Source organism: Ipomoea nil, unplaced genomic scaffold (genome assembly GCF_001879475.1).
Source record: "Ipomoea nil cultivar Tokyo-kokei standard unplaced genomic scaffold, Asagao_1.1 scaffold2480, whole genome shotgun sequence".
Taxonomy (NCBI): Eukaryota; Viridiplantae; Streptophyta; class Magnoliopsida; order Solanales; family Convolvulaceae; genus Ipomoea; species Ipomoea nil.
In genome coordinates, this window is record NW_017618908.1 from 4,502,501 (window position 1) to 4,517,528 (window position 15,028).

Consider the following 15,028-nt stretch of genomic DNA (forward strand, 5'->3'; position numbering starts at 1 on the left):
GGGGTTTACCTAATACACATCATCAAGCAGTAGTTACAAGTTTACCTCATCACCCAAAGAAATTATTTTTTTATAGGAAAAAAAAAGTTAATTTAACCACATGTTATGACCATTATATATATATATATATATATATATATATATATATATATATATATATATATATATATATATATATTCGGTAAAATTTGTAATAACTTTTCTCCCTATTTTAAGGTTTTGTTCATTGATTGGGTATGGAGCAACCTTAAATCTCCAGAGCAGCTGTCTCATTCAAAAGAGGTGTCTACCATGGGATTAGTCACCGTGTCCAACGGTGAAAATCCTGGATACACCCAACAAAAATATATGGCATGTTTGGAGTAGACAATGGATTAAACTAACAAAAATATTACTTGGACTCCAAAAATCTACTTCCACTAAGATAAAAAAAAAAAAAAAAAAAAAAAAAAAAAATAAAAATCATGACCCCCCTTATACTAAGCAATAAAAACCAATAGTTATGCTGTGCAACCGAATGCACCATGCACATGGTGCATACGATGCAAAACGACGTCGTTTTGACTAAAAACGCGCGTCCCACTTAAAAAAAAATTCAGGTTCGATTCTCGGCAATAGCATTATTGTGGATATATAGTTATGAATTTCCGGATATATAGTTATGAATTTCTGGATATATAATTATGAATTTATGGATATTTAGTTCATTCATTGTGGATATTTAGTTCATTCATTGTAGATATTTAGTTCATTCATTCACTGTGGATATATAGTTATGAATTTCTGGATATATAATTATGAATTTCTGGATATATAGTTATGAATTTATGGATATTTAGTTTATTCATTGTGGATATTTAGTTCAATCATTGTGGATATTTAGTTCATTCATTGTGGATTTTTACTTCATTCATTCACTGTGGATATATAGTTATGAATTTGTTGATATATAGTTATGAATTTGTTGATATATACTTATGAATTTATGGATATATAAAAATGCTATTGTCGGGAATCGAACTTGATTTCTTCTTTAAGTGGGACGCGCGTTTTTTAACTAAAACGACGTCGTTTTGGATTGAATGCACCATGCGCATGGTGCATTCGATTGCACAGCATAATTTGCGAATAAAAGCATGACAGATCATAAAGAGTATAAAATAAAAGTACATGTAGAATTGCTTTGCAACAAAAACATGACAAATCTGTCAGAATGATCATAACATGTATGTTAATAGGACACTTTAATTCGTATTTTTCCATAGGTTTAATAAAACTAAAAACAATAAGCTCCTCCCAATTTGAAAATACTAGATCTCCACCTATATATAACCACGCTTCAATTGGCAAAGTATAATTAATATAAATGGCAAAAAAATCACTTATTAATATATCCAAAGCAACGTTTCACATCCTAAAAAAGGTGATGAAGTCGATGAAACATGATTTCTATATCTCTTTGTCATTTAAAAAAAAAAAAGAAGTTTCAAGTTGTATTTAGTAGGACACTTTTTGCAATGTGATTTCTCAGGTTGGGTCATTGTTAACTTTTTGGAAAAGATGGGGACTACATTAATATATTTTTCTGTTTGATTATTATACATATAGTGTGGATATGAAATTGTCGGATCTTCCCAGGTTACTTTCCCGGAACATGTGATCCATGTGTAGCACAACCAACTTGTTAGGTAGTTGATGAATAACTAAATATATATTACTACTCCTTAGTCCTTACAGTCCTTGCATCAATTAATAATGTACACAATTAGTTAGCTGAGTATTTGCTATTTTTTAATGGACTTCAATGGGTTGTTAGATGTTGCCTTCCAAGTATCTATCAATTTATTTTTTTTTCTGAAGTAGGGTAAGATTGCGCCCAAATTTTGAAAAAAAATGTTATACCTATTCTCATTTTTTTATTTCATTTTTGTTCATACTTATATAACGTGTTTTGATTGATACAGAACAAAAGATAGGACTAAACTATACATATCTTATTTGATCATTACATTTTTTTTATCTGATAAGATCAAGATGTGGTGATACTTTTATTTTTTGGTAACATTCTTGTCGTTTTCTTAAATCTTCTCTATATGTCTCTAAAATGAAGATATTTTAAGTCACATTAAATATCTAAACTTTCAAATGAAAATCTATACATATTGAAAAACACGATTGAAATTGAAACTAAATCATGATACATTTTACTTTTAGTAACTCGACTAGGGTGGGTATAGATCCATCAAATGTCATTTGATCTTCAAATTTGCATTCACCAAAAACGAATGTGATGCAGATCCATATAATAAAAATTGACATCGAGAAGAATTAGATGCAAATTTGACTTCTCAAAATTTGTTACATCTAATCTATTCACTAATTTACTACAAAAATGATGTTCTTACATATGCAGGCCCGACCCTGGGCAAAGGCAGGTTGGGCCTTTGCCCAGGGCCCACCACCCAATTCCCCACATTTTATATATACTATAGATTTTTGGTTTAAATATTTAAAATACATTTAGGCCACCATAATTTGAGTTAGTTTTGTTGGAAGGTCCTTTAGATCTTATGTTAAAGGTCACTAGGCAGAACCTTCACGTATACAATTACCTTATATTTTGACCCTTGAACTTCATTTAAAAGTGTAATTAGACGTTGATCGCCGCTAACCATTGTTCACCACCATTAAAAACATAAAAAACAACTTCTAGAGATCCTTTTTATTAGAGAAGGAACCCGATTGATTCTATACTTATGGGAAATTAATTATAGTTGGGCACGACCAGCTAGTCATGCCGAGCGGTCACTCAGTTGACGGTCGGCCATGACCGCCCAGTCGCTCAGTTGACTGACCATTTGGTCCACAAAAAAAAAATACGAGGGGGAGGGGGGGGGGGTGTGGTATTACTAATTTTCAAATTGAGATGCCATCTCATGCCCCGGGTTTATAGGCAGGATTAACTGATGGGGAATAAGAAAGAGGGGCCTGGATGATGGATGGTACACTAGGCCTGGGCCACATAGATTGATCTAAGAAAACAACTGGATCAAGAAAGCCCAACAATAATACTAAGTACGAAGAACCTTAGGAGTTTGTTAAGGATTGTACTTATTATTCATAATGTAATAAAGATTAGACTCATTATTCAAAGAGTTATAGGATTAGGGCTTATTATTCTCAATATAACAAAGAATTCTTATTCATTGTAAATATGTATAAATAGACCCCATACATGAAAAAGATGATATAATTTTTACTATTCAGAAATAATATTCATCAATACAAAATACCTATGTTCTATCTATATATTTTCTCTCGTCATAAAATTAACAATATTAAATAAACTCCTTCAACTTTTAATGAAAGTGATATATTAACTTTCTTAGTTTAATCCGATCAAGATGCAATGGTGAAATTTATTACTGCACACCTAGAGGTTGCAAAATTACGTGAAGAGGATTCGTACCAAATTCCCTAAGGTTTTCCCCCGTTGCTGATACGTTGACGTAATAAAACTACCATATCAACAAACTCGCTTCATCTTCCTCGTTTTCCTTCGCCATTCTGTCTGCTCAATCGACCCATCGTCGCCATAGCCACAGGTTTGTTTTTCTTCAACAACCTATATTCTATATCTACTCGTGAATTCTGGTTATAAATTGCGCGTGTGATGTGTGTTTCATTAAATATTCTCCTAATCATTATTCAATTATGGCTGCATTTCAGAGCTCAGCTCGTTAGGTTCCTCGGTATGCAGACTATATATGTGTCTGCTTTTCATTCACGTTTTGGGTAATAAAGATCTGGTTTTGCCAATGAAAACTTCAGGACCCTAGGTTTAGTCGATTTTAAGGTCTAGGGTTCATTTGGTATTTGAATCACTGAAGAGGAGGTTAGGGGTTGATCTTAGATAGATGGATTTGGAGGTGGTGAAGAAGGGTTTGGCGTTAAGTCCGAGGAAGAAGAAGTGGCTAATTGCACTTGGGTTGGTTGGGGTTTCATCTTATGGAGCTTACAAAGTTTATAATATGCCATCTGTTGTGAGGAAGAGGAGGAGGATTGTGAAGCTGCTGGGAGCTTTGATTTCTATGGCTGAGATGGTGTCTGAATCTGCTGAAGTGATGAGTGTGGTCTCGAATGATTTGAAGGAATTTTTGCAGTCTGATTCGGACGAGGTTCCTAAGAGTTTGAAGCAATTGTCGAAAATTGCACAGTCCGAGGAGTTTGCTCAGTCGGTGAGTAGAGTTTCCGAGGCTGTAATGATTGGGGTTTTGAGGGGTTATAGGTCGGAAGAAAATACGGGCAAGATTGATGAGCTTGGAAGTAAAAACTTTTCAGATAAGCTTATGGATAGGCTGACGAGTAGTGCTGGGACTGGTTTCGTTTCTGTGGTTGTTGGTAGCTTTGCGAGGAACTTGGTTATGGGATTTTACTCGAACGGCCAACCACATGAGGGACTGAATGTGAAATCAAACCAATCAGGGTGGGTAGATTTGTTATGTGATGATCGATGTAAAGTGCTCATAGCTGATTGTATCAAGACATTTGTGAGCACTGCAGTTGCTATGTATCTTGATAAGACAGCGGGTGTTAATTTCTACGATGAGATATTCTCCGGGTTGACTAATCCCGAGCATCATGCCAAAGTGAGGGACATTCTAGTTTCTCTCTGTAATGGTGCTGTGGAAACCGTAATCAAGACATCCCACCAAGTCTTAACAACTTCTGGATCGAAATCTGATAGAGGTTTGTCTTCCTCACTTCCCATTGTTGATCAAAGCGTTGGTTCAGGCCAGTCAAGTGACAAGGCTTTTGAGCAAGTGTCTTCAGGGAAAGTTAAAGAAACGAGAAAATCCATTGACCTACAAAGTAACAGATGGCTGAATACTGTTTCATCAACATTGGCAGTGCCAAGCAATAGGCGACTCGTGCTCGATGTGACTGGCAGGGTGACGTTTGAAACTGTCAAATCCATTGTCGAGTTCTTCTTATGGAAACTGTCCGATAGCTTGAGAAGAAGTGTTAGCGTAATTCATAAAGAAGTTATCGAGCGTGGGCTGGATGTCATCAGATACGTTGGTGCTAAGTCATATGTCATTCTTACGATATGCTTTGCATTCTTTTTGCATGTACTAGGCAGTACTCAAACTTTATTGCCTGCCTAAAGTGATCTTTTCCTATTCTATTAGAAAATGTTGTAGACCATTCGATCTAATAGAATGGGTACAAACACTTATTTTTAGTCTATAATAGAAATCTTCTAGGTGCATTTCTATATCGTATTTGTGATGATTTCTTATCTCTGTTTGGGCAATAACAGAAGTGAACTTGTGATTTTTTCCTATACTAACACGTTGCAGATGTAATTGAAGAAAAACGCATTATTTCTTTCTTGAGCATCATTTTGATAGCTTCAATAACTTAATATATTTCCAGAGCTTCATCCATAACCACAAAGAGGCATTACTTTTTGGTCAATTTTTACTTATTTTATGTAAATTGTGGAGTCATGAAAAACGAATAGAATTGTAGTTTCTAGTGTAGAGCAGAGTATGACTTTGGAGAACTTATATTAGCTTTTTATTACCTTTGCTTTTCCCATTTCTGAAGCAATTGGAATATCATTTCCTGTTATACTTTCAGGAATTTGCCAAATATGTTTCTTATGAATGTGAGCTTGCATGAATGATTATAGGATAAAAATGGAATTTGTTAAAATTTTTGGTAAAAAGTAATGCATGCTAACTAAACAAGTAAAGAAATATGCTTTAAATTGATTGCTGAGGTGCCTTTTTCACCCTCTCTTTAATCATAGGTTCACTGTTATTATTCTGATTTCTTTGGGCTTCGTATAACTCTACAGTTTTAAGATGTGAAACAATCTTTCATGGATGTCTCAAAGCTATTTGAGTTTCTTATTTTTGCTTGTTTTCTCACATTAAATCAATTAAAAATTTTCTTGCTCAATCTAAAATGCAAGATAACACTCAATTTTCTCTAGTTTTTTCTCACATTCAATCAATTAAACATTTTCTTGCTATAAAATGCAAGATAATACTCAAGTTTGCTTGTACCGGCATGTTTATTTCTGTGATATCCTATCCACAGGTACAACCACATAAGCCGGAGTACATACAGCCACATGTATGCTCTAATTTGTTAAGAGGGATTTCGATAAGATAACTTTGAACATATTTCTGATTTTTCTTAAAGTTTGTAGTGATTGATGATGTTTTGAACAATATTTTTGCAGTGAGAACAGCAAAATTCCTAGAGCCACCGGTCCTAACTTACGGTGCAGAGAAAGGGTATGTGATATTTTTTGGTCTTAGTAGTATAATTAGAGTGAGGATTCATTAAGCACTGGCTTTATTTGTTGAATTGATTGTTTTCTTTAAGTACTGTTATCTTTTGTTTCCCGTTTCAACTTGGTTTTACATCCATTTCTCCATTTATTTGTACGTTCTAAATTCTAAGATTGAATTGACGTTTCAGAGGTTCATATATGAGACCCAATTTTGCAGAAAATGTCTTGGCTCTTGTCCTGCACCCAACACACACAACCAGTGTCAATTGAATTATTGCATACATTGGCACTTTGTACTTGCATTCTTCTATTGTATATTCATAATCCATTACCCAATGGTTTCTGTTTTACCCCTCCGACCCCGAGTTTCTGACATGCTTGCAGGTACCATGTGAAGCTAGGCCAAGTTGATAGTGCAAGGAGTTTCAGTTATCATTATCAGAGGTTCCAATCCCTGAGAAATAAGGTCAGTCCTGTGCAACTAGTTGTTGGTGAATGAAATTCTGTTGGGAGAGAAGGTCAATATATGCTGCAAGATCTTACATACTTATTAGCCTTTAACAGGGCGTTTGGTTGGAGGGGGGGAATTATGTGGGAAAGGAATTGTAATTCCATGGGAGTTGAATTACTGGGAATAAAGTGGGAATTTAAATTCCAGTGTTTGGTTGATAGGAATAGAATTACTGGGAATTTCAATTCCAATGTTTGGTATATATGGGAATTGAAAGGGAATAAGTAGTATAAAGTCAAAAATGTCCATTATTGTTGTTGGACATTAATTTTAGGTTAAAAAAGGAAGGGGTAATTTTGACTCATCACTATCTTTTTTTCCCAGGAATTAAAATACCGGGGGGGACATGAGATTTTAATTCCATGAAAATGGGGGAATTACAATTCCATGGAATTGCAATTCCCTCCAACCAAACTACGGAATTTAATGACCTTTAGAATTAGGTGGGAATTAAGTGGGAAGGGAATTTAAAATCCCTCCAACCAAACGCCCTGTAAATGTTTGATTTTCTTCTTTAAACTGAAATGTGGACCCTTGGAATGAAAGTTGTCCTCTCACCAAAACAGTTTATATGGTTTAAGTGGCATGCGGTCGAGACCCGACATAGACGACTAAATTGGATTAGTTTCATCCCATGGGATGCATATACCAGATTGTCCCTAGTGAACTGCGAACTTGTGAAAGATTGCACCGCACTTATTACATGATTGCACCGCATCCAGATAGATTGCACCAGTTGTGATGCAATCCTTTACAAGTTCGCAGTTTGCAGGTTAAGATTGGTGTTCTCACTTGAATAAAGGTTTTGCACTTGTAGATCAAAGGGCTAGTGTGAAAAGAACTTAAAGAAGTGGAGTATGAAGGTGAGTTTTGTGTCGTTTTTCAATCTTTTTCTTTGATAGTAATAGAAATTTTCCTTACAGAGACCCAACTTTCAGTGAAGGATGTGACTTGTCAAATTAGGCTTTTTCTGCCATTTTCTCCTCTGCTATGCTCCACCCATCCTATCCTATCTTTGATTGGTTACTTCCTTTGAAGTGATCAAACATCTTCCTTCTTACGTACCATGTGTTTCTCCTTAAGAAAAGAAATATCGTGTCCCAGGGTTTGATTCTTCTTTGTGATATACATATACTCCGAATCTTAAGTTATTACGTAAGAGTGGGGTTTACCTTATGCACACGATAAAGTAGTAGCTAGCAATTTTGATTTGTACTATATTTGGTTGTAATTGATACAAAGATATAAAAATATTCAAAAAGATGTGGTCGAGTGGATGGAACATGATTCTTGTATAAGAAAGTTAACAAGTTTGATTCTTGTCAATACTTTATCGGTTAAATTCGTCGCACACACCTTTCTAGTATGGTTTACGTTTTTTCTGTACCTTTCTAGTATGGTTTACGTTTTTTCAGTATAGTTTGACTTGTGATTTAACCGAAAGTAGTTTCTTCGTCGTCACTAAAAAAAAAAGATAATAATTGTATTTATTGGTTTGTGAGATTTTACGGTATCATCGTAATCTTATGTAATACAAGATACATATTAATCTACAATCAAAATCCATTCACATACACTTGTAAGACAAACATATTAGTTTTTAGAAACGATATATATAATAATCATTTTATCATTACATAATGGAAAACCATAACAAAAAATGAGATGAGAACGCCAAAGCCCATAATCTATCCATAAACCTTACATTATATTGAGTAATCTTATTTAGCATGACACCATATTTTGCATAAACTCATAGCCACCACATTCATGGATGGGCATTCTGAGTGTATATATAGTCAAGATGAGCATTTAATGTCCTCCTTTTCAAGCACTCATCTTCATCCAAACCCCCACACCTTTCTTCCTCAATCTCTGCACCAACACCCTGCAAATAACAACTCAATCAACTCGCAGGACTTGTGGTCAAGCAGCATAACTGTTGCTCTGATATCCCAAATGGAGACATTGATTCTTTGTACTTCAATAGACTGAGAAAGTATGTATGGACAGATACTATATTGTAACAGTTTTTATCACATACGATAACTTAAAGTTTATGATTATGATAAAGGGGCTTACTTGAAGATTCAATTGAGTGGACTGCTGCAGAGGACGAACTGCAAATACAAGAGTGGTGGAGAGGAGGAAGGCCAGGAAGATGATACAACTTACTCTTGACATTTTGATTCTTCAACTCTTTGGTCTTCTACGAGATATACAATTCTTTGGGTTTTTTTTTGGAGAGAAATGTTGAACTAAACTGGAGGTGGTAGGGTGAATTTATAGGATTGGATTGGTCTGTATTATGCATATCATTACCCTTCTTTTGGTATAGTCAATCAATGAGAAACATATATGGCATAATAAAGAGTGAATTCCATTTTTGGTCCTACTGTTATACGGGTGTTTTTCAATTTTAGTCTATCTTTATTTTTTTTGTCACTTTATGACCACTATTATTAAATGTGTTTCACTTTTAGTCCACCGTTAGTAATTCCATCAAGAGGCCGTGTAATCTAGGGGTATTTTGATCTTCCTTTTCATCCAAGACTATGTTTGACTAAAGGAAATGAGAACATTAAACCTAAAACCTAAGAAACCTCGCCGGTCCACGTTGGAACGAACGAAACGATGTAGCTTTGGCTTCCCATTCTCGTTGTTCGAAGAGCCATCTTCGAATATCGGAGGAGGAAGACGAAGTGCCTAGATTAAAAGAGAAGAGACAACCATAAAAAGATCAAAATACCCGTGGATTATACGGCCTCTTGACGAAAATATTAACGGTGGACTAAAAGTGGAACATATTCAATAACAGTGGTTGTAAAGTGGCAACAAAAATTAAGGTGGACTAAAATTGAAAACGCCTCTATAACAGTAGGACCAAAAATGAAATTCACTCGCATAATAAGTATTATTTCTTATAAAGATAATTTCCAATTTCAATATCAATCGCAATAATAAATAACAAATAATACTCCGTAACTCTTAATAAATGAGAGAATAAATAGGTCAAAATCAAAATTTTACTGATACGCATAATCACTTCCTCAGTCAAAGTAGTTGATAAGCAATAAAGTAGTAGTTTAATTAATTACATATATGGAAATAATAAATCACAACAAATTCACAATAAATGAGAATAAACAAATTTTTCATATTCCAATGAACTTGTGGTCTAGTAGCATCAAGTTGCTCTTCCATATGAGAGATTGTAGATTCTTGCCACAGTAGAGGCGATATGATATGTGTGCTTCAGTAGATGATATTGCATTGTAACAGAATCAGTAGTACTAAAAAATTGTTATTAGAATGTTGAAAAATATGATTTATCGAGTGGAAAATGTAATACTCCATAAATAGAATGATGACTACATTCATTTTCCATTGTGAAGACCGCATCAAGGGTAATTCATACTTTCCAATGTGGTAAATGAGAAATTTATGTTGTATGCCTAATCTATACACCTTATATGGGAAGAATCTATACAACTTATATAGACAAGTGCATTCATATCACCAAAATTAAATTCACCCTCTAGATTTAACAAGATATCGACACAATATTCGTTCTAACAGATTTAGAGCACGAGCAGACGGAGGGTATTACAAATATTCATAATTTAAGGTCCGTTTTAAAATTGGAAATATTTTTTGAAAAATAATTTTTAAAAAATGATTCATTTTTTGAAAAATATTTTAATTTTTTAATGTTTGGTTAAATGTCTGAATTTTATTTTATTTTATTTTTTATACAGAGAAGTCTTTTATCGGGATTAGACATATTTAGTCAAACAAGTTAATATAGAGGTGAACTAGTGTACACTATACTAATAAGATGACTGAAAATCATCCGTTATTTGCCTATAATCTACATGTGTTTGATACCCCACCACCAGATACAATTAAGTCTTTATTTTTTATTTTTCTCGAATTTGTCGAATTCTTTATGATCTAGATATTTATTTTATTTTAATTTCCTCTTTGTAAGGAAAAAAAATACACAATTCATTTTTTTTTAAAAAAAAAAATTATAGAGATTCAATTCATAGCATAATTAGATATATATATATATATATATATATATATATATATATATATATATATATATATACATTCCTTGCTACTATTTATACCACTCAAAAAAATTTGAAGAGTTTTTTGTTTTTTTTTTTAAATTATTATATTAAAAAGGTTTTAGAAACGAAAATTGTTTAAATGTATTAATGTATCTAATATAAAATAAAAACTAACCTACATGGATGGCGTAGTGTTTCAGCATATTGTCTCTTAAACTTGGGGTTGGAGGTTTGATTCCACTCATATGAACGGAGCAAATCATTTGGCAGTAAAATAAAAGCTATAATGAAAGTTATTCCATTTATTTGTCTTTGCTTTTTCTTTTTCAATTATTGTTGTTATGCACATATATCCACCATATATTTTCTTATCTTCTTTAATGATAATCATATATAGACATTATATATTGGGGTATAAAATGAGCACATACATCCACCATATATTTTCTTATCTTCTTTAATGGTAATCATATATAGACATTATATATTGGAGTATTATATGATTTATTTCCTAAAATATATGGAGTAAATATCAAATTTATAAAAATGGTTTACATAATAATCAAAATAATAATAATAATAATAATAATATAATAATAATAATAATAATAATAATAATAATAATAATTATTATTATTATTATTATTATTATTATTATTATTATTATTATTTATTATAAATATCTAGAATCTAATATTTAAAATCTAAATAAAACTAAAATTTTAAGGAATAAGGTTCAAATTGGCCACTGAACGTAACCTGAAAATGCAATTGGGCCACTGAACGAAAAAAAAGTGCAATTAGACCACTGAACACTTCAAAAATATGTAATTAGGCCACTGAACACTCCAAATGTATGCAATTTCACCGGATAGCAGGTTATCATCAATTTTAGCAGATTACTTGCTGACGTGGCAGCTGAGTTGGCATTTTAAATAATTTTTAAATACTTTTTAATAAATTTTAATAATAAATTTTTTAAAAAAAATTTAAAAAGAAAATTTAAAAAAAAAACGAAGGGGTTTATTTATTAATTTTTTAAAATTTTTTATAAATTTATTATTAAAAATTATTAAAAAATATTTAAAAATTATTTAAAATGCCAACTCAGCTGCCACGTAAGCAGGTAAACTGCTAAAATTGATAGTAACCTGCTATCTGGTGAAATTGCATACATTTGGTGTGTTCAGTGGCCTAATTGCACTTTTTTTAAGTTCAGTGGCCTAATTGCATTTTCAGGTTACGTTCAGTGGCCAATTTGAACCTTATTCCAAATTTTAATATAGAGTACTCATATTGGATATTGATTTTTGCACATCAGGCATAAAAAATAATAGTCATGTTTATATATATCTATTGGTGTTAGCGAACATCTTTCGACAAACTACTCGTGTTCGTGTTCTGTAAGCGTTCGTTTATATTCGTTTATTAAGGTAAACGAACATTAACAAACAAAATAGAGCTCGGTTAATAAAGGAACAGAGTCTAAACAGTTGTAAGCTCGTTTGCTAAGCGATCGCGAACAAGCTCGTTTGTGTTCGTTAATAATGTTCGCGAACAAGCTCGTTTAGTGTTCGCGAACAAGTTCGTTTAAGAATGTTTGCGAGCATGTTCACAAACATATATATATTTCTTGTTCACGAACAAATTGTGATCGTGAACATGTGCATGTGTTTGTTTATTAAGTGTTCACGAACGTGCTTGTTAATGAACATGTTTGCGAACGTGTTCGTTAACGTTAATGAACACGTTCGCGAACGTGTTCGTTAACGTTAACGGACACGTTCGTGAACGTGTTCGCGAACATTAACGAACACTAATGAACGCTTAACAAACGAACACGAACAAAATTTTTAAAAACCTTAACAAACGAACACGAACACGAACACGAACACCCCAAATTCCTTAACAAACGAACACGAACAACCTCCATTCGTTTATGTTCAGTTCGTTAATAGCCCTATATATATCTTCATAAAGTACTCACAAAATCTGACTGTCAAATCTCTAACTTAAAAGAAAAAAAAAAAAAAAACCAAAACCAAACGAAGCAAAAATGCATTAGGAACTAAAAAATTCAGCAATACAAGCAAGTGGGATAGCCACGAACCCAGAACAGACGAGTAACCATTGCCTGTGCAAGCACATAAGCCACGTGATTCATGACCTCAATCGTTATGCCATGGAACCGTGTTCACCATCCATGATGAACACGGTCCCAAACGGTTACGGTGCCTACGGGCACCGTTATCTTCCACCAATTTTTTTTTTTTTTTTTTTTAAATTAACAGCGCGCCTTTTCTTATTCATATTCACATTTTGCGGTTTCAATTCCTCTTCGCGCAAGTTTCTTCAACACTCATAAATTATGAATGTGCAGGTATGGATTTATGAATGTGTAGTTATGAAATTATGAATTGTCTGTTATGATATTATGAATTTTCTGTTATGAGATTATGAATGTACAAAAAATTCATAATTACATAACTGTAAATTCATAATCTCATAACAGAAAAGTCATAATTTAATAAATGTGAATTCATAGTCTGAACATAGAATGCAAAACGCCGTTAACAGCACATTAACTAAATTTTTTTTTTTTTTCCGGTAAAATCGACACTGTTTGAGACTGTGTTCACCAAGCATGGTGAACACGTTTCCACGGCATAATTTGCATTCATGAGTAGTTATGGTGTGCATCCGTATACACCATGCATGGTGCATACAGATACAGAGCATAATTTGCCATCCTATCTTGATTGGTTACTTCCTTTAAAGTGATCAAACAACTTCCTTCTTACCGTACCATGTGTTTCTCCATAAGAAAAGAAATCGTGTCCCAAGGTTTGATTCTTCTTTGTGATATACATATACTCTGTATTGCAAGTTATTACGCAAGAGTAAGGTTTACCTTGTGCAAATGCTAAAGTAGTGGCTAGCGATTTTGTTTTGTACTATATTTGGTTGTAATTGATACAAAGATACACAAATATTTCAAAAGATGTGGTCAAGTGGGTGGAACATGATTTCTGAACAAGAAAGTTACAAGTTTGATTCTTGTTAATACTCTACCCGTGCGTGGTTATGAGATTATGACGTAGAAGGTTTTTTTTTTTAGGAATAACACAGAGATGATAACTACTTCAAGTATTTGCATTAGCTACTTCAAGTATCTATCAGAAACGACGTAGAAGGTTTTTTTTTTTTTTTTTAATTTTTTTTTCTTTTTTTTTTTTGTATTGTTCCCCCTTTTGTTGTTTGATGTGCATAAGCTAGTCTTCCTAAAATTAATTTCGATTTAGCTCTTTATTTATAATAATTCCGAAGTAGCTAATCTAAGTAAGTAATTTACTACGAGGGTGGTTACAAGAGATTTGCCAGTCATCCTAAACAGAATTCATCTTCTTGGTTTTCTTCTGGTGGGTTTGCGTGGCCCTCGTCTCCTGGGGCCACGTTTCCTTCCTCGTGGTTGATTTCGTTCTTGAGTTCGGCCTGGGTGCGGCTTATGACGAACACCTTTCCGGGGGCACCGTAGTTTCCTTGATGATTCGTGCCCCCGTGTTGGCCCGTGGTGGTGGGGCGTGATTTCTGGGGTTGAGTGCATTGAAAGGCCTTGTGCCCTTCTTCCCCGCAGTTGAAGCATCGCCAGGGGTTGCCCATGCAATCTCTGCCCCTATGGCTTCTGTTGCATTTTGGGCAAGGGAAGCTCCTTGTGTTAGTTTCGTTGTTTCCTAGGGGTGGCCTCTGGCCGACTGGATTGCTTGATCTTGTGTTGGCGTCGTTCCTCGTTCTTTTCATCGGTGGTGCTCCACCTCCTGTGTTCCTTTTTCGAATCTGTTCCTGAACCCCACGTTGCAGCAATTGGATCCGATAGATTTGCGGCACTGGAGTAAGCCTCGTTGAGGGTTCGGGGTCTGCTTACTATTAGTGCTTTTCGGGCTTCAAAGTTGAGACCTGCCCTTTCTATTTTGGTTGCCTCCGTGGGGACTAGTTCTGGTGCGAAGCGTGCTAGCTCGAGGAACCGTTTATGGTATTCCATGACGGTAGTCGTTCCTTGTTTCAAGTGAGGAACTCTTCGTGCATGGATGCCTTGACGTGTGTCGGATAGAATCGTTCTCGTAGTCGTGT

At 34.0% G+C, this 15,028-nt stretch overlaps 1 protein-coding gene and 2 long non-coding RNA genes across 3 annotated transcripts; 1 reads left to right on the forward strand and 2 right to left on the reverse strand.

The window, feature by feature from the left end:
- Nucleotides 1-3,452: 3,452 nt before the first annotated feature.
- LOC109153235 (protein PHLOEM PROTEIN 2-LIKE A10-like) lies at nucleotides 3,453-5,391 on the forward strand. The gene is made up of 2 exons (XM_019301091.1): nucleotides 3,453-3,605; nucleotides 3,730-5,391. Exon 2 carries the CDS (start codon nucleotides 3,918-3,920, stop codon nucleotides 5,166-5,168), a length of 1,251 nt encoding a protein of 416 aa, XP_019156636.1. The 5' UTR covers nucleotides 3,453-3,605; nucleotides 3,730-3,917; the 3' UTR covers nucleotides 5,169-5,391.
- Nucleotides 3,547-13,896, reverse strand: LOC109153238. Its single transcript, XR_002049475.1, has 3 exons — nucleotides 13,886-13,896; nucleotides 11,804-11,806; nucleotides 3,547-3,632 (listed from the first exon to the last, which is right to left on the reverse strand). It is a non-coding gene; the product is annotated as an uncharacterized LOC109153238 (long non-coding RNA).
- Nucleotides 8,417-9,145, reverse strand: LOC109153237. Its single transcript, XR_002049474.1, has 2 exons — nucleotides 8,904-9,145; nucleotides 8,417-8,709 (listed from the first exon to the last, which is right to left on the reverse strand). It is a non-coding gene; the product is annotated as an uncharacterized LOC109153237 (long non-coding RNA).
- Nucleotides 13,897-15,028: the final 1,132 nt, after the last annotated feature.